General features: G+C 39.2%; 1 protein-coding gene across 2 annotated transcripts in view; it reads left to right on the forward strand.

Annotated features, from left to right (window-relative positions):
* The window catches only part of LOC122817093 (cadherin-like protein 26), a 630,240-nt gene that overhangs the window by 557,140 nt on the left and 52,827 nt on the right, over positions 1–20,273 (forward strand). For both annotated transcript variants that reach the window (XM_044090256.1, XM_044090257.1), the window contains exon 16: positions 17,974–18,045. In XM_044090256.1, coding sequence (XP_043946191.1) covers positions 17,974–18,045 — 72 coding nt within the window. The remainder of the gene's footprint in view (positions 1–17,973; positions 18,046–20,273) is intronic.

Below are 20,273 nucleotides of genomic sequence, written 5' to 3' on the forward strand. Positions count from 1 at the left end.
GACACTGATCTTGATGATGCAGAGGGGTCCCCTAAGTCGTCCTCAGATGATGTCTCCTTTGCAGACATCCTGGAAGCCCTTAAACAATGAGGCGGCTGGCAATCAAAACCCCCTTCTACTGATGAGTCGGTGTTCCTTAAGGCCTTCGGGGCTCAGCCCTCCGCCTCCTGGGTGTCTCCGCCCTTCGACGAGCTCCTAGATTTGATCTGTCGAAGGGCGTGGGAACACCCAGACTCTGTGGAACCGGTGCCTGCTCGTCCAAATAAGTTCCTGTCAGCACCCCCGGAAAAGGAGTTTTTGATGAAAGGTGTGGCTGTAGATGCCTTGGTGGTGGCATCTGCTACCCAGCAAGATGTAGCAGAGGCTTCGACGTCCATCCATCCTCCTAATAAGGAGTCTAGGAGCATGGATCGGTACGGCAAGCGCACCCTAAGTTCAGCGGCCTTTACTTTAAGGTCCCTGAACTATCTCACGCACTTTACCAGATTTCAGAGGGATCTGATTAAAGAACTTTCAGATACCCTCTTGGGTAACCTGCCTGAGCCGCTGGCCCAGACGGTAGGCTCTCAGTTGGCTACACTGTCGTCCATATCAAACTCGTCCATGAGGCTCATTTCTTATGCGGCCGAAGGGGCGAGTAGAGCGGCGGGTACAGGCATTGCTCTACGGAGGCAAGCCTGGCTCCGCCTGTGTCATTTTGCGGAGGCCTTTAAGTCTTCCTTTGCCGACGCCCCCTTTGATGGGTCCTCTTTGTTTGGACCCAAGGTAAAGGACATACTGACCCGCTGCGAGCAAAAAGGTAAGACTCTGACTGCCGTAGGGGCATGATTTTCCACTCCCTTTCGGCCTTACCCCAAGGCTAAAAGAGGAGGGAAAATGTGGTTCCGTAGATCTCAGAAGTCTTACCCCTCACAGCAGGACGATCCCCCTTCTAGAGGCAGGGGAGGGGGAAATTCTTCTGGGAGACGCCATCCCAGAGGCAGCAGAGGCCCCCGCAACACTGGAGACCACGAGTCCTTTCGTGGCTCTTCAGCCTTTCACAGTCCCTGAGGGATTGCCCGACTGTGCAGCTCCGGAGCCAGTCGGGGGTCGTTTTTCGAGGCACCTAAAGGCCTGGGAAGGTATCACTCAGGACCGATGGGTGCTTCGAATTATTGCCGGAGGTTATGCCATCCCTTTTTCACACTCTCCTCCTCAGTCCAAAAAAATCCCGGACCCGCCACCCAGTCAACAGGAAACTGCAGCCTCAGAAGTTTCAAAGCTGCTGCAAAAAGGAGTCATCCAACCGGTCCCCGCAGACCAGATTGGATTAGGGACTTACTCAAGATTCTTTTTGGTGCCAAAAAAGACCAGGGACTTGAGACCCATTTTGGATCTCAGCATTCTAAACCGTTCAGTAAAAAAGTCCAAGTTCCGAATGGTCACCCTACAATCCATTCTCCCACTGCTGGAGAAGGGTGTTTGGATGTGCTCCATAGATCTCAAGAACGCTTATTACCACATCATGGTACAACAAGCATCCAGGAGACATCTGCGCTTCAGCCTAGGAGACAGTCATTTTCAGTTCCGCGCGCTGCCCTTTGGTCTCACCACAGCCCCCAGGGTGTTCACCAAATGTTTGGTGGTCATGACTGCTCACCTGAGAAGTCTAGGATTCCAGGTGTTTCCGTATCTAGACGACTGGCTCCTAACTGCCACCTCCAAGCATCTACTATTGCGGAGCCTACAAGCCACAATATCACTGGGCACTTCCCTTGGAATCACCTTCAATTGGCCAAAGTCTGTGTTGCTGCCATCTCAACGCATAAGATTCATCGGAGTAGAGATAGACTCAAACCAAATGCGGGTCTATCTACCTACAGAAAGGATACAAACCATACAGGCTCAAGTTCCAGCCTTACTTCCCAGATCCAAAGCCCCAGCCAGAATGGTCCTGCAGCTATTGGGTTCTATGTCTGCCACGGTTCTTCTAGTTCCCCTAGCAAGGTTGCACATGAGAATTCTCCAGTGGCTTCTTTCAACTCAGTGGTCCTTTCAGGATCTCCCTCTCAGTCACCTCATATGGATCACGGAAACCTGCAAACGGGACCTTCACTGGTGGCTGGTGCCCTCCAATCTGGATCAGGGATGACCCTTTGTTCCACCTCCTCCTGTGGCCACTTTGACTACGGACGCCTCCCAGATGGGGTGGGGGGGGGGCATTCCCTGGGCAGGTCAGTCCAAGGCAAATGGCATTCGGAGGAGACCTTACTTCATAAAACAACAGAAAATTGCCACAGAACCTTGCTCCAGCACAGGAAATACTCAGTTCCACTCAAATTCCAGTAAAACAGAGCTGAGCCGCAGCTTTTATTTATTAAGCGTTTTAAGCCTTGCTGTAGTAGCTTGGCTTCTTCAGAGATAAAAACATTTAATAATCAAGCAAGGTTAAAAATAGTGCAAAGTGATGTCACTAAAAACAATTGTTGTGTAAAGGAAACACGTTCTATTTCATAGAAATATAATTTCAAAGTAACATGCTTCGTTACTATTGTTAAAACAAAGTTACATACTATTAGTTAATACTAAAATCTTAACACAATGTGCATAAACAGTGTACAAATCTGCTACATAATTTTAAAGTGTAAAAACCAAAAACAATAATATAATAATTCATGGGAAAGTTGGAATCATGAGTAATAGCTCCTAAGTTTTAAAACCGTAAAATGTTGCAATTATCATTCAAACCCCGAATGGAAGGCATCAGTTCTAAATTGCCATTCCAATTCTTTCAGTTCCAGTAGTGGAAAAGACCTCTAATGGATTGAAAAGTTTGATCAATTGCCATAAGGAGAAACTATGTCCAGAAAATCTAATAAATGCTTTGAAAGGGCATTATTTGTGTTTTAGTCCTTATGGCATACAAGTGCTCATAGATTCGATCACGTAACCTGGGTCCGTCTTTCAATATAGAAGACGGACAGCAGTTACAATGTAAACTACTGCTTTGCTTTCAGTTCAGGGGCATTTTATGGTGTATTTCCTGTCCTTACTGTGAAAGTATTACAACTCTTACAACATTACATCTGTTGCAAAAGCCACACGGGTACATCCCTAATCTCCTGTTAAATCTATTGCCGTTGTTGTTACTCTGCAATAATTCCTTTAAATTTTTGTTCCTTTTAAATACAAACTTTGGAAAGGAACCAAATTTTTAACAAAAAGGATTGTCTAAAATAAAATCCCAATTCTTTTAATAACTGAGATAATCTCTCTGAGTCAAAGCTAAATGTAGTGATATAACTTAGACGGATCAAATCTTGTTCCTTCATCCAATCCTACATTCTCAATATCTATACTCATTGCATGTTGGGAGTTGTTTAATAGATCTACCCCTACTGTATTAATTGACAATATAGCCCTAAAAAACATTCTCTCTCTTTGTAGTTACTTCATCCAGTATCTCTACAAAATAGTAAGGGTAATTTCTTAGAACATGTCAGTGAGAAAACTACACTCAGCATAGAAAAATCCAACGTACTGCACATTCGCTGCCCTTACAAATTGCCTGACTATGGCCTTTTCTGCCCGCGTGGATGTTGGCTGGAGTAAGAAACAGTTGCAAGTTGGTTTCTAAATATTCTTGAGGTAAACACCTTTCTGTAAATCTTTTCAAGTTTTACATCTAGAAATCAATTTCTGAAGTAGCAAGCGTGAAGTAAATTTCAAGAATTGTGTTTAGGTTAATTTTAGAAACAAAGTATTAGCTGACAGTTCATCACCCTCAAATAAGATAAAGATGTCATCAGATATCTTGTATAATATTTGACAAGGCTAGACAAGTCACTTGAAGCAAAAGTGCTTTTCCCAATAACTCATGAATAGATTGGCAACTACTGCTCCACAAGGGGCATAGCAACCCTTTTGCAGATTTTTGATCAAACATAAAATAGTTATAGGACACTATATCAAGCACTCAATAATCACATCTATTTCGTTGTTAGGTGCCCTAATTCCAAAAGTAATAAGGACAACCACTCAGTGCTTCATTATGGGGGATAGAGGGTGTATAAATCAACCACATCAACAGTGAGAAAATTTAACTCACTGTTGAAGGGCTGATACGCCTTCTAAAAATCTCGCGCCTACAGATCAATGGGAAGTGCTCCATATATTTGGACAGCATTCTGTCTACCAATTTAGCTGCAAAATAAGTGGAGGACCTGCCATCTATTAAGGCTCTCATGGGGTTCAACAGATCTTTATGTATTTTGGGATGCGAACATCCGGTATTTTTGGTAATGTTCTATCAATGAAATTATATGTTTCCTGATTGATTTTATTCTCAAGAAATCCGGTAATATCCCCTTATTCTATTGTATGTACAGTGCACTTCATTCAAAGATGCTTTATATGCCTCTGATTCTAAGATATCGCATCTTTTCTTTGTAAGTGCTATCATTAAATACTAGACCTCCACCTTTATCAGGTTTAAGCAATCTTATAGATTTATTACGATGCATAACATTTCTGTTTGAGCTCTAGTGATGTTAAATTCAAATTTAGACCTAGTTCTATGGTTTTTGCAAATAAGTGTAGATCAATCACATGCTTGTTCAAATACCTGTGCGGGTGAAGTGGTGGATTAAACACTAGGAGGTTTAAAGAGGCCCATTATTTGAGTCATTAGTTTCTTCATTAAAAATAACTTCAGATTCAGCTTCTAATAAAACATTTCAGATTGATTAACTCTGTAAGCGTCTCCAGACCTGCTGGGAACAGTGTAACCAAATGCTAACAATTCAATCAGTTCTTTCAAATATACAGTCAGTAAAATTGTAAATTTTAAAGTCGTTGAATTTGTCAATATTTCAAGGCCTGCAGATCTAGAATTGAACCCTTCATTGTCCTCCAAACAATTACTCATTGGTAAGGCTTCAGTCAGTAACAACAGAGTTAGCAAGTTCTAATACTATCTTCCTGTTGCTGACGCTGGTTCCGCTGTTCTAAAATTATTATTGTTCTTGCTCAGTTGGAATTACTTCTTTTATTATTAGCATAATTTTAATTCTATTACTACGTCTTGGACCAGTCACTGTAGTAAATTCTCCTCGTCAGGTGTGTCATTGTTGGCATTAACATCTTCCGTTAATGACCTCAAAGCATTACTGGAGTTTGCGCCTGTTGCGTCCTTCTTCTTTCGAGTAGTTAAGTTTGATAGGCCTCAGACTGAGCCTGCCTGTCCTAGCCAATTTCTGACCTTATTTTGTTTTATTTTAACATGGCATCTATGCTGTTAAAATGTTCATAGTCTATTTTAAATGCTGGAAAATTCAGGTCATCCTTTAACTGTTTATCAAGCTCTATGTTCAGTAATAGTTGCCCGCCTGTTGCCGTAGTGCTTAATAATGAGATTAAGTAGTTGTATCCCCTGTGTTTGGAATAGTTCTTTCAAATCATTAAAAAATTCAACAGTATTAATTAAGCCTGAAGGTGCAAAAGAGTTGCGAAGGCCTTTTGGTATAAGGCCTCCCTGTATGCATTGTTTGAAGTAAGAAGTTTCTAATTGTAACTTCTTTAATTTTAAAATGTGCCCATCAAACAATTTTAGTTTATCCGATAATGTAATAGTCCCTCCATTCATAGGGTTGACACTAGGTGAGTCAACATTAGCAAATGTGAATGCCCCAGTATCGGACATCCAATTCACAATGTTAAATGAGGCACTTACTTGATTTGAAGTTCCCACAACTGCAGTAACTCCATATGTTCGTAAATCAGGTTCGTTAGTGGAACCGTTAACCCTCACGGCGTTTTGAGAAGTAGCTGGTAAATTATTCACACCCGCTCCTGCAAAGGAGGTAAAGCTGCCATTGTGAACTCCTCTAAATGTGTTTAGAGGCACTTGTGCTGCTGGAATAGAACCGCTCGTCGTGTCAGTACCTCCACTGGAACTAAGCGGTTGCAATAGTAACGGTAGCCTAGGCAGACATTGTGAATTGGATGTCCGATACTGGGGCATTCACATTTGCTAATGTTGACTCACCTAGTGTCAACCCTATGAATGGAGGGACTATTACATTATCGGATAAACTAAAATTGTTTGATGGGCACATTTTAAAATTAAAGAAGTTACAATTAGAAACTTCTTACTTCAAACAATGCATACAGGAAGGCCTTATACCAAAAGGCCTTCGCAACTCTTTTGCACCTTCAGGCTTAATTAATACTGTTGAATTTTTTAATGATTTGAAAGAACTATTCCAAACACAGGGGATACAACTACTTAATCTCATTATTAAGCACTACGAGCAACAGGCGGGGCAACTATTACTGGACATAGAAGTGCTTGATAAACAGTTAAAGGATGACCTGAATTTTCCAGCATTTAAAATAGACTATGAACGTACTTTAACTAGCATAGATGCCATGCTTGTTAAATTAAAACAAAATAAGGTCAAGAAATTGGCTAGGGACAGGCAGGCTTATCAGTCTGAGTTGGCCTATCCCAAACTTAACTACTCAGAAAGAGAAGGACGAGCAACAGGCGGCCAAAACTCCAGTAATGCTTTTGAGGTCATTAACTTGGAAGATGTTAATGCCAACAATGACACACCTGACGAGGGAGAATTTACTACAGTGACTGGTCCAAGACGTAGTAATAGAATTAAAAATTACTATGCTAATAATAAAAGAAGTAATTCCAACTGGAGCAAGAACAACAATAATAATTTTTTAGAACAACGGAACCCGCGTCAACGCCCCAACAGGAGATAGTATTAGAACTTGCTAACTCTCCTGTTGTTACTTTGACTGAAGCCTTACCAATGAGTAATTGTTTGGAGGACAATGAGAGGGGTTCAATTCCTAGATCTGCAGGCCTTGAAATATTGACAAATTCAACAGGGGACTTTAAAATTTACAATTTTACTGACTGTATATTTGAAAAAGAACTGATTGAATTGTTAGCATTTGGTTACACCTTTGTTCCCAGCAGGTCTGGAGACGTTTCCACAGAGTTAATCAATCTGAAATGTTTTATTAGGAAGCTGAATCTGAAGTTATTTTTTAATGAAGAAACTAATGACTCAAATAATTGGGCCCCTTTAAAACCTCCTAGTGTGTTTAATCCACCACTTCACCCCGCATTACTGGTATTTGAACAAGCATGTGAGATTGATCTAAGACACTTATTTGCAAATAACCATAGAACTAGGTCTAAATTTGAATTTAACATCACTAGAGCTCAAACAGAAATGTTATGCAATCTTCGTAATAAATCTATAAGATTGCTTAAACCTGATAAAGGTGGAGGTCTCGTAGTATTTAATGATAGCACTTACAAAGAAAAGATGCTTGATATCTTAGAATCAGAGGCATATACAGAAGCATCTTTGAATGAAGTGCACTGTACATACAATAGAATAAGGGGATATTACCGGGATTTGTTTCTTGAGAATAAAATCAATCAGGAAACATATAATTTCATTGATAGAACATTACCAAAAATACCGGTAATGTTCGGCATCCCAAAAATACATAAAGATCTGTTGAACCCCCCCATGAGAGCCTTAATAGATGGCAGGTCCTCCATCACTTATTTTGCAGCTAAATTGGTAGACAGAATGCTGTCCAAATATATGGAGCACTTCCCATTGATCTGTAAAGACTCTTGGGGATTTTTAGAGGCGGTTAGTAATCAGCCCTTCAACAGTGAGTTAAATTTTCTCACTGTTGATGTGGTTGATTTATACACCTCTATCCCCCATAATGAAGCACTTGAGTGGTTGTCCTTATTACTTTTGGAATTAGGGGCACCTAACAACGAAATAGATGTGATTATTGGAGTGCTCGATATAGTGTTGTCCTATAACTATTTTATGTTTGATCAAAAATTCTTCTTGCAAAAAAAAGGGGTTGCTATGGGCTCCCCTTGTGGAGCAGTAGTTGCCAATCTATTCATGAGTTATTGGGAAAAGCACTTTTTGCTTCAAGTGACTTGTCTAGCCTTGTCAAATATTATACAAGATATCTGGATGACATCTTTATCTTATTTGAGGGTGATGAACCGTCAGCTAATACTTTTGTTTCTAAAATTAACCTAACTACACAATTCTTGAAATTTACTTACACGTTTGCTACTTCAGAAATTGATTTCCTAGATGTAAAACTTGAAAAAGATTTACAGAAAGGGGTGTTTACCTCAAGAATATTTAGAAAACCAACGTACTGCAACTCGTTCTTGCACTTCTCCAGCCAACATCCACGCAGGCAGAAGAAGGCCATAGTCAAAGGCCAATTTATAAGGGCAGCGAGAATGTGCAGTACGTTGGATTTTTTCTATGCTGAGTGTAGTTTTCTCACTGACATGTTCCTAAAACGAAATTACCCTTACTATTTTGTACAGGAGATACTGGATGAAGTAACTACAAAGAGAGAGAATGTTTTTTTTAGGGCTATATTGTCAATTAATACAGTAGGGGTAGATCTATTAAACAACTCCCAACATGCAATGAGTATAGATATTGAGAATGTAGGATTGGATGAAGGAACAAGATTTGATCCGTCCCTAAGTTATATCACTACATTTAGCTTTGACTCCAGAGAGATTATCTCAGTTATTAAAAAGAATTGGGATTTTATTTTAGACAATCCCTTTTTGGTTAAAAAATTTGGTTCCTTTCCAAAGTTTGTATTTAAAAGGAACAAAAATTTAAAGGAATTATTGCAGAGTAACAACAACGGCAATAGATTTAACAGGAGATTAGGGATGTACCTGTGTGGCTTTTGCAACAGATGTATGTTGTAAGAGTTGGTAATACTTTCACAGTAAGGGACAGGAAATACACCATAAAAATGCCCCTGAACTGTGAAAGCAAAGCAGTAGTTTACATTGCATTTTGTAACTGCTGTCCGTCTTTCTATATTGGAAAGACGGACCGCAGGTTACGTGATCGAATCTATGAGCACTTGTATGCCATAAGGACTAAAAACACAAATAATGCCCTTTCAAAGCATTTATTAGATTTTCCTGGACATAGTTTCTCCTTTATGGCAATTGATCAAACTTTTCAATCCATTAGAGGGGGTCCTTTTCCACTACTGTTGGAACTGAAAGAATTGGAATGGCAATTTAGAACTGATGCCTTCCATTCCCCCGGTTTGAATGATAATTGCAACATTTTACCGGTTTTAAAACTTAGGAGCTATTACTCATGATTCCAACTTTCCCATGAATTATTATATTATTGTTTTTGGTTTTTTACACTTTAAAATTATGTAGCAGATTTGTACACTGTTTATGCACATTGTGTTAAGATTTTTTAGTATTAACTAATAGTATGTAACTTTGTTTTAACAATAGTAATACTTGAAGCATGTTGAAATATTTTTACATTTATATTTCTATATAAAATAGAACGTGTTTCCTTTTAAGCTAATTGTTTTTTAGTGACATCACTTCCTTGCACTATTTTAACCTTGCTTGATTATTAAATGTTTTTTATCTCTGAAGAAGCCAAGCTACTTACAGCAAGGCGAAAACGCTTAATAATAAAAGTTGCGTTCAGCTGTTTTTACTGAATTTGGAGTACGGAGTATTTCCTGTGCTGGAGAAAGGTTCTGTGGCAATTTTCTGTTGTTTTACTGAGACCTTACTTCATATCAACATCTTAGAAAGGAGGGCTGTGCTTCTGTCTCTACAAGCCCTTCACGATTACCTCCCTCAGGGCATAACTGCCGTTCACTCCGACAACATGTCAGTTGTCTGGTACCTGAACAAGCAGGGAGGGACCAGATCCTACCCCCTTTGCAGAGAGGCCATGAGAGTTTGGGAATGGGCAGTGTCGAGCAAACGTTTTCTAGTGGCGACTCATATCCCGGGCAAGTCCAATGTGATAGCCGACAGACTGAGCAGGACAATCCTCTCTCCACACGAGTGGTCTCTGAACATTACGGTTGCAAATCAGATTTTCAGCAAATGGGGAGTTCCTTGTTGTGACCTCTTCACACTGCTGAATGCGAAGTGCAAAAAGTTCTTCTCCCTCACCCCGGCTCCGGGAGAGAGCCCTATGGATGCACTAGCCCATCTGTGGCCCACCGGCTTGCTATATGCCTTTCCTCCAGTTCCTCTCCTTCCCAGGGTGATCCAAAAGGCGTCTCTCTTGGGGAGCAAAATGATCTTAGTTGCTCCTTACTGGCCTCGTCAGGTATGGTTCCCCTATCTTTGGAAATATGCACTGGAAGGTCCATGGTTCCTGGATCAGATCCCAGACCTATTGGTTCATCAGTCGGGACTATTCCACCAGTCCCTACACACCTTAAAATTGACGGCTTGGCTCCTCCTCTTCCGACTATAGTCAGGAATCATTTATTTTATTATTTTATTTATTTTATTTATTTTACATTTGTTGACCGGGCTAGTCTAGCTGGAGATATTTCCATTTTCAGTAGAGGCCCGGGGAGAAAAGCTCCACATACTTAATAATAATATATAAAAAAGCAATAAGAGGCAATGCCACATACATTAGGAAGGAGTTAATGTAACATTTTAAAGTAAACCATTGGGTTAAAAATGTGGAAGATAACATTTATAACATTTATTGGCTGAGTAGTAATGTAAGGGAAGAGAGAGAAGATAGGTTACAGGCTAATAGTAGAGTATTAGTCAGGGTTGCAGCAAGGGCATAACCATTGAAGTTTTAGGTGATTTTAAGATTAAGTTTGAAGAGGGAAAAGAGGAAATAGAGGTTAGGTTGGGTGGCAGCATGTTCCATTGCTTACCTGTGGTGGTGGAGAACAAGGAGTCACCAGCTAAGTTGTTAGATTTGGGTATATAAGCTAGGAGTTTATTAGAGGAGCGAGGGAATGAAGATTGTTATAGGGTGTTATAAGATTGTTTAGTGTAGGTGTGTTGTTAGGAAGGTAGAAGATTTTGTGAGCAGTTGTTAGTTGAGAGAATAGCAGCGCATTTTGCAGTTCAAGCCAGTCGAGCTGGTGTAGGTTAATGCAGTGATGGGTTCTGTAGGGCTTACCAGTTACAAACCTTGCAATACTGTTGTAGGCTTTGGTAAGTTTGTTGAGATTGTTTTGCTTTAAATTGGTGTAAATGGGAGAAGCATAGAGGAGGGTAGAGAGTAAATGAGAGTGGGCAACAGTAGTTCTTGCTTTAGGGTGAGGAAGGGTCTTATCCTATACAAGGAGCCTAATTTTCTGTTAACGGACTTAATGGTGTTATTAATATGATTGTCAAAAGTGAGTTTGTTGTCTATTGTAACTCCTAATAACTTACAGGCCAGATCAGGTGATATAAGGGTTCCATTACTAGCTAGTATGGAGAAGTGTATGGGAGGGGTCTTGTTGTTGGGAGTAATTAGAAGTAATTTGGTTTTTTTGGCATTCAAGAGTAAGCACCGGTTATTGAACCATGTTTCTACTATGGAGAAGACAGTTTGGCTTAGAGATTTCAGCTCAGGAAGAGACTTTGCACAACAGATGATAGTAGAATCATCAGCATACTGTATGCAGGTGGATTGAGGAATAGCTACATGAAGATCATTTATGAACAGAGAGAAGAGAAGGGGTCCTAGAATAGAGCCTTGAGGAACTCCTAGTAAGACAGGGAGATATGAAGACAAGTGATTTTGCCACAAAACAGCTTGTTTTCGGTTGCTGAGGTAAGACTTGAACCAAAGGATAGAATTAGAATCCAGAGAGAGGGATTGTAGGGTATTTATAAATAGGAGTGATTGACCATATCAAAGGCTTTGACAGGTCAATGAAGAGTGCAGATGAGAGGTAGTTATTGTTCGTTGGTGTTAATAGTATTGGTGAAAGATAGAAGGGCAGTGGTGGTGCTGTGAAAGGGTCTAAAGCCATGTTGGCAGCTGGCCAGGATGTTATTTTTGGTAAGGTAGTCTATTAGCTGATGATGGATACATTTCTCCATGATCTTAGCTAGGGGTGAGAGTAGTGCTATGGGCCTATAGTTGGAGTACTCATTAGAGTTGCCTCCTTTATGTAGGGGAATGATGTGTGAGATTTTCCAAAGATTGGGGATAGTGCTTTCAGAGATGGTACGGTTAATGAGAATAGCTACAGGATGAGCAATTGCTCTGGATGCAAGTTGCAGGTATTCGGCTGGAAGGTTGTCATCAGAGGGTGTACAGGGTTTTAGCTTGTGAATTAGTTTCTGGATAAAGGAGATTGAGATGGGTTTTATCTTGAAAGTAGGAAGATTGTCATGCTGGGAATTAGGTAGGTTAGTGTTTGTAGAAGTTAGCTGTGTGGCCAGGGTTTGAATGGTCTCTGTAAAATAGGTATTGAAGGCATTGCCAATTTCTAGATTGTTTTTGTTATCTGACTCTAGGGGTGGAGGGGTACTAGAGTGGCCAGGCTGAAGAAGGTTATTAATGGCAGTCCAAAATTTTTGTGGATTCTTAGTGTGAGATTGTTGAAGTTTACTGTAATAGGCTTGTTTGTCAGAGAGAGTGGCTTTTTTAGTAGTATTACGTAGTTGTCTAAAGTTCAGGTGTTCTGAGACATCTCTAGTTGCTCTCCATTTAGCCCAGGATTTGTTTCTTATAAGTATTTTTTGTTTTGTGTCTTTTGAGAGCCAGGGAGCAGATTTGAACTTTATCCTAATAGATCTTTGGCGTGGGTATCTAGTATTGTTAAGAATTTGTGGTTAAAGTAGCTGACAGCTTCATCTAGTGGGAGGATTTTTAGGGGGTTCCAGTTGCAGGCATTTAGTTCCATTTGAAATAAGTCAGGATTAAAATGTTTCTTAGTTCTGGCAGTAATAAACTTGGGAGGTTTGTTTATGTCATTTTTGTGCCTGATGATATACATGGGCAAATGGTCGCTGATATCATCTGGCAGGGTTCCTACTTGATAGTTTTCTTTGTTTATTGACTAGAATCCAGTCTAGGATGGTCTCTTTGTTGTTGGGTTTGTTGATTCTAGTAGTGGAGGTAATAGTTTGTTTAAAGTTATGTAGGTTGATATAAGAAGAGGGATTATTATTGTTGATACTATACCAGTCAGTGTTGAGGTCTCCTAGAATAATAGTTTCTTGTGGGTATGTTGAGGAAATCCAGGACAGGGTATCTTCTATATTAGTAATGTTGTGGCCAGGGGGTAGGTAGATGCAGAATATATAAATAGCTTTGTTGGAGTTAATTTGAAATTTAGAGATCAAGATTTCAGCTGAGTTATCTTGGGTTGGGTTATGGGGTATAGAGGATATAAGAAGATTGTTTTAAAGAGTAAGACCACTCCACCTCCTTTACGCTTTTAATCTGTCATTTCTTAGTATGTTATATCCTGGTGGGGTAATTTCATTGTCAGAGGTCGTAGGTTTTAACCAAGTTTCTGTGAGGCAGAAAATATCAAATGAGTAAGTACTGAGAAGGGCATGGAGATGAGTTATTTTATTATTTAAGCTTCGAATGTTAAGATGTCCAATTTTTAAAGAGTTAGGAAACTTAAGTAGGGTATCAGGGGAGTTGGGTGGAGAATGTGTAGTAGATGAAAAGTTAGGTTTAGGTGGGCCAGGGTTAGGGTGGATGTCACCAGCTTGTAACAAGGAATATTTGAGAGCAAGTATGTGGCTGTGATTAAGGATGGGTAGGATTTTTAATTTTTTTACCTTGGATCCGGAAGTTGTACACATTTTATCCTCGGCCCACAAGTCTGCTATAAAGAAATTGTATTCTAGCAAATGGAAGAGATTTGCTATTTGGGCTCAACTCCGGGGTCTGGATCCCATCACTATTCCCGTATCAGAAGTACTGAAATTTCTAACTTCCCTTTTCAATCAAGGCTCTTCAGTCTCTACCATCAAGGTTCAATTGGCAGCTATTTCCAATTTTCACGAATCTATAAACCCACCTTTAATGAGCAACAGATTGTGTAAGACCTTCTTGAAAGGTGCTGCGCTTTTAAGACCTCCGATTTCTCATCCTGCTCCTCCATGGGATCTCGATGTGGTGTTACGTGCCTTAACTTCCTCCCCTTCAACCGCAGCAACATGTGATTTAAAATTTCTATCGTGGAAAACTGCCTTTCTGGTGGCGATTACTTCTGCCAGAAGGGTTTCAGAACTTCAAGCTTTGTCTGTAAAACCTCCGTACTTGGTTATTCACAAAGATAGAGTATCTCTCAGGCCAAATCCATCCTTTGTCCCTAAAGTTTGTTCCAGTTTCTGCCTACAACAGTCATTAGAACTTCCAGTCTTCTTTCTGAAGTATTCTAACAAAGCGGAATACATATTTCACACATTAGATGTCCACAGGCAATTGCGTTTTTATTTAGATACGACCAAACAAACAAGGAAAACAGATCAATTGTTTGTATCCTTTTCGGACAATAAATTGGGCAAAGCCGTCACAAAGGTCACTATTGCCAAATAGATCAGGGACTGTATTACTCAATCTTATTCCTCTTCTAATAAAGAGCTTACCACCTCTGTCAAGGCTCATTCTACAAGAGCTATGGCTACTTCGATAGCATTCCATTCTAAGCTTGCCATTAGTGACATTTGTGCTGCGGCTACGTGGTCCTCCCCGCACACTTTCATTTCCCACTACAAATTGGATGTGGCATCTAGAGGACGAGCATCATTTGGTTCCACAGTGCTCAGGAGTGTTTTCCAGTGAGCCACCCAGGATTTAGGTGCTAGGGACGCTGTCCCATCAGTACTGAATGTAGGCGAGATAGGATCACATAACATCTTTTAGTTATGTACTTACCATAACTTTAGATGTTTGGGATCCATCTACTTACATTCCTAATAACCCACCCTCCTTCCCCCTTCCTTGGAGATCAGAGGATATCAGAAGGTCCGAATCCTGTTGTTTCATCTTGAAACATCTGGCAATGTTATATAAACAAGTTGTGTATGTGTGCATGAATGCGGACAAACAAGATCTGGGGGATTAGTGGTGGTGCATCCTGGGATAAGAAATAGCTCAGCCAATAAGAGGCTTCGCTCTATAGCATAGCATGCTGAGTCGGAGCCGAGGGATCGGCTCCGAGCCCATCAGTACTGAATGTAGGCGAGATGGATCCCAAACATCTAAAGTTATGGTAAGTACATAACTAAAAGTTATCCATATGTGTGCATGCCAAGTTAGTGTGTACATATCCTGTGATGAGTTGGTATCATGTTTAGGATAAGTTCAATGTCATGCATCCGCTGAATGTCAGGAGACCCTCCAGCTCTGCTGCAATCCTGCATCAGATGTAGTAGGTACCGGAATAATGAAAAAAAGAAGGAAGAATTAGTGAATGAAATTCCTGATCGTTTTAATTCACCTAAAAATAAATAAATAATTAAATCAATCAGTCAGTCAATCAATCAATAAGTAATGCCTTGCACTCCTCCTCTGTTGCCCAAATGCGGAATTTTATCCCTCTCCCTCTAAAGTTAATACTCACATCCAAAGACTTTAAGTTTTAACTCAGATACCATCTGATGATTTCTTAGCCATGCTCATGCATAGTACCTGGCTAATCTAACTTATCTGTTGCTTTCTTACCCTTTTCATATTCAGCAGTGCTGTCACCAACTATTAGTATTTTTCTTTTCCCCATGAACATCATTTTAGAATATTCTAAAGCTACTGCATCCTACTGAAATTTTGATCACACTGAATTTGCTAATATTCTGAGCATTTTAACAAAATTGTGATAATTGCATTTTCCAAACTGTTTGTAATTTTTATTCTGTGGAGATTGTCTTCCTGGGCCTCCAATGAATATGGTTCTTTAAGGCCCAGCTGGACCATCCCACTAAACAAATGAAATAAATAAACAAATAAATAACTCTGATACTAAAACCAACAAACTCAGAGCACAATGCTAGCTAAAGAATTTGTCTCTCAAAGCAAGTAGAGCATGCCTGGGATGACCAATGGCTACACAATCAGAAAAAAATGATATCTTACAACTTTTATTGGACTTAAAAAATCTGTTTCTTTAATGTCAGGATAAAGTAGAGAATATTTTCTATACACATGAACAGAAATCAAAGACTTAAAAACACTTATGTTGGCTGTATGTTGTAAAAGATAAGAAATTGGGTGCTTTGATATATCTCACTATTCAACAGTCGGTGAAATCTTTTAAATCTAAAAATCTTACAAATCTTATAAACTGATGCAGGGGTATGGTTTCCTGAGCCACACCACTCCTAAACCAGTTGTATACAAAAGGCAAACAAATATGAATCACTAAACAACGTCCTAAGTGCTGCCTGGCTACAACAGCAAGTAGGAAATATGTACTGTCTTCCTGAGTCTGAGCTTATGCTACCCACACCCACAATTAGAATTCACACTGAACACCCGCACTAAGCAGAGTCTTTGACTTACTGGAGTCTGCTCTTTTTTTAAGTGTATATAGTAAAAGTTCTACAGGGGTATAAATGAAGTCATTATAGTTAAAAGTCGGTACATTTGGCTTTTTGTTTAGTGTTTCCTGTATAACTACTATTCAGTCTGAGATTACTGATAATGTTGAAGTCATCACAGAAGTTAAACCTAAGAAAAAAAAATTTTAAAAATACTCTCCAGTATAAAAAATTGACAAAGTTCGCTATCACCTTTTAAACTCAATAGATGTAATTTAGGGTTGTTAGCTGCCAGTGTCTGAGAATACAAGAAAGAGTCAATGACTTCTCCATAGAGATGTCCCATGTTTCATTTGGTACAGCCATAAAGTAATCCATAAAACCACAAAATGTTGACACATGTCCAAAGCGAACAAAATATTCACATTTGAAGCTGAGACTATTTGTTTATTTATTTGTTCTGAAGATATCAGTCTACAGTCTGGTAATAAGATGATAAACATCAGGCTCGTGTCATCTGTACTGAGCATTAAGAGGAGTTAAATGGTTTAGGAGCGGCTACTCCTGTAATGATATAGCTAATAAAGTAATTAAAACAGAGAAGATTCTAGAACTTGAATGAGTAGATGTATTGCTGTGTTAGTGTATCAGCTTGTGGGGTATTTGATTTATAACAATGTTCTACCAAATGACCTATAATCTAATTTAGCGAAAGGCACCTTATAAAGTTTCTCCTAGTAGGTCAAGCGATTCTTCATGCAGACAGTGGTTATATTATGTAGCACTCTGTCTGCTTATCTAATTTACTTGAGAACTCTTTGGTTGAATAAATTATAGATTGAAACATCAATGATTCTTGATGTTCCACTCAAAATCATGCCTCAGTGGGAACCACTAGTTAAAATGCACTTTGTTTGACTGGATTGAATCCAAGTCAAATACTGGGAATGTTTAAATAAACAGGAGGATGCACGTAGACCCAGTTCATGCCCATATTCTATATGTATTATCCTAGTTAAGACTGCTTCACATTTCTGTTGTCACTCAAGAATTTCACTGCATATCTTTCTTCACATAGGACTTTATGGCTACAGACGTCTCTCACACACACACACACACACACACATATATATATATATATATATATATATATATATATATATATATATAAATGCACTGGAATACTGCAATGTTTAGTGAAGATTAGAAATTAAATGAAAGACCATGTGATACATAAATGTAAACTGAATGCTGCTGCTTGTGTTCCAGAATTGTATTGTTTTTCCCCTCTCCTTATATCTTATGATTTTCCTGAAGTAAGTCCCATGCACCCCCTTTAGAGCCGTTGACATATAATGTACCCAGCCTTTCCTTACATTGAGTACTGCACTTAATTAATAAAAAAATAAAATGATAAAGGATTATGTTTTGCTCTTCTGATGTCTTTTAGAAATGCTTAAATAAGTCTTAATTATTGCTTAATATCAACATGTCAGTATAATTAAAATCAAGGAGTACAAATGTGGTTAATATTCATTTTCTAACATACCTTAGTGTATGTCTTCTTTATGTTTTAGGTTATATGTAGTTGTACAAGGTTTCTTATTGTCAGTAAATAATTCATGTTTTCCTATTTTGCACAGCTCCGTAACGCATTTCTTTTAAGCACAATGTCCAAGCATTCACTGAAGGAAGAACAGAGGTTTCATCAGCAAGTAAGTATTTTTGTGAAAAAAAAAATTACATTACTGAAAATATATGTTTAATTTATATCTTACAAGTATCACTGCTGCAATCTATGTAATAAATACATGTATAGAATATAATATTTATTTGTCCATTTATTTATTTGTTTATCTGTTTGTTGGCTTATGCATTTATTTGTGAGTTTATTTAGTTAGTTATTCACTCCCTCAGTTTGTTAAACAGACAAATAGACTAGTCCTAAAACCATTTTCAGGCATGACTCAGGTGAAAGATAGATTTAAGTGATAACAAATTTAGAGTTTAACAAATTAATGGCCATACAAATAAATAAATTAATAAATAAGTTAATAAACACAATGCATAAAGTATAAAAACTATTCAAGAAAAAGGACAAGAAACAGAAAACAGTAGTAAATATAAAGTTCTTTAACAAATAATAAAAGAGCAGAAAACATAGCTTATCAACACAAATAAAAAATGATCACTTATAGGAAATGTTGCATTATTTATTTATTCAGTGGTTGGACCAGTGATCTGGCACCACAAATAATTTAAAGCACCTATTTATACACACGAGGTCAAGAGGTTATATATCCTAGAAAAGTGGAGATCAGACCTTATGCTCTTTGTTCGGAAAGTTACCTTGAAGTGCACATGCAAAATGCAACATTACAAATGTGCAAGTGTGAAATTAATATCATGAGATGAATTAATGGGCTGCATAATACACATAATTTTTTCTCCTCTTTACTGATATTATTGCGTGAGCATTTACATCTTCACTAATCTGAGGTCAAAACAGTTGGTGTGTCTGTATAAGCCTTGTATCCTTTCCTTACAGTGACTAGTGCAGATAATTAAAACAGCAGGAAATGGTTGTATGTATTTTTGCTCACCTGCAGTCTTTTGGAAATGCTTAAATATACATTCAGATTATCATCTACTCTCAGCACAACAGCATAATTAAAGTCAATGAAGGATGGCTTAGTGGTAAGTCCCATGACTATATTGTGCATGGTTCAGGGTTCAACACCTGCCATGTTTTAAAAATGTTTCCTACACTAAGGCACTGTACGAGCACATCCACTCATGCATGAATCGTGCCATCCCAAATAAAACCAAGATGCTCTCATCCAAAAAAAGGAAGCCAATCTGGTGGTCCCCTGCCATAAACAAACTTTACAACAAAAGGAAGAAACTGTTGCAGTAAAGAAGAAAATCCCAGGATGCAAAAAACTCCCTTACCATCCTCAGTAAGAAACTGAGATCCCTCATAAAATTCTCCAAAGCTAGTTACGAATATAAAATTGCCAAATATTCCAAAGATAACCACAAGGCATTCTATAACTATGTCAAGAAACTAAATGGCAACGCTCAGATCTGCTCTGAGCTAAAACAGAATGACATTAAATATACTGATCCCAAGGATATTGCCAATATCCTGGCAGATCGATTCAGTGCCAACTTCACCCCCCACCCCCTAAATGGCCCATCTCAATACCAGAAGATTGCCAAATTATGGTAATAACGGCCACACAGGTAAAAAACGCACTCTCCAAAGCTAAGAATACAGCATCCATGGGACCAGATGACATCACGGGCTGTGTACTACATGAACTACAAAATGAACTGGCACCTCACCTAAGTGTCATGTTTAATCATAGCCTCACCTCAGGCTTCATGCCCACTGAGTGGTGCACAGCTTCAGTTATCCCATTCCACAAGGGGGGCTCCACCTTGGATCCCAGAAACTACTGTCCAATCAGTCTGACGAGCCTTATCTGCAAGGCCATGGAGAGTATTATCATGAAACTTATAAACAAAGACATTGACAACTTTCAAACACTGGACCCAGTTTGGGTTCGTGAAGGGCCGATCTTGTCTCCTGAACCTGATTGACTTCTTCGAATCAGTCTCCAGAGCCATTGACAAGGGTAAGGTGGTTCACGTAGCCTATCTAGACTTTGCCAAGGCCTTTGACACCATCTCCCACTCTGGAATCATAGATAAACTTACTAAGCTGGGAATTAATCCCGATGTCACCCAATGGGTTGCTAACTGGCTTACTGAGAGAACCCACACTGCAAAGGTAGCCGACTCCAAATCCAGCTCCAGACAAGTGACAAGTGGCGTACCTCAGGGTTCAGTCCTGGGACCGCTCTTGTTTGCCATCTACTTCTCTGAAGTACAGGTCAACACTAAGGGACTCTGGCTAACAAAGTTCGCAGATGACTGC

This window comes from Protopterus annectens, chromosome 12.part0, assembly GCF_019279795.1.
Source record: "Protopterus annectens isolate FY-2018-M chromosome 12.part0, PAN1.0, whole genome shotgun sequence".
NCBI lineage: Eukaryota > Metazoa > Chordata > Ceratodontiformes > Protopteridae > Protopterus > Protopterus annectens.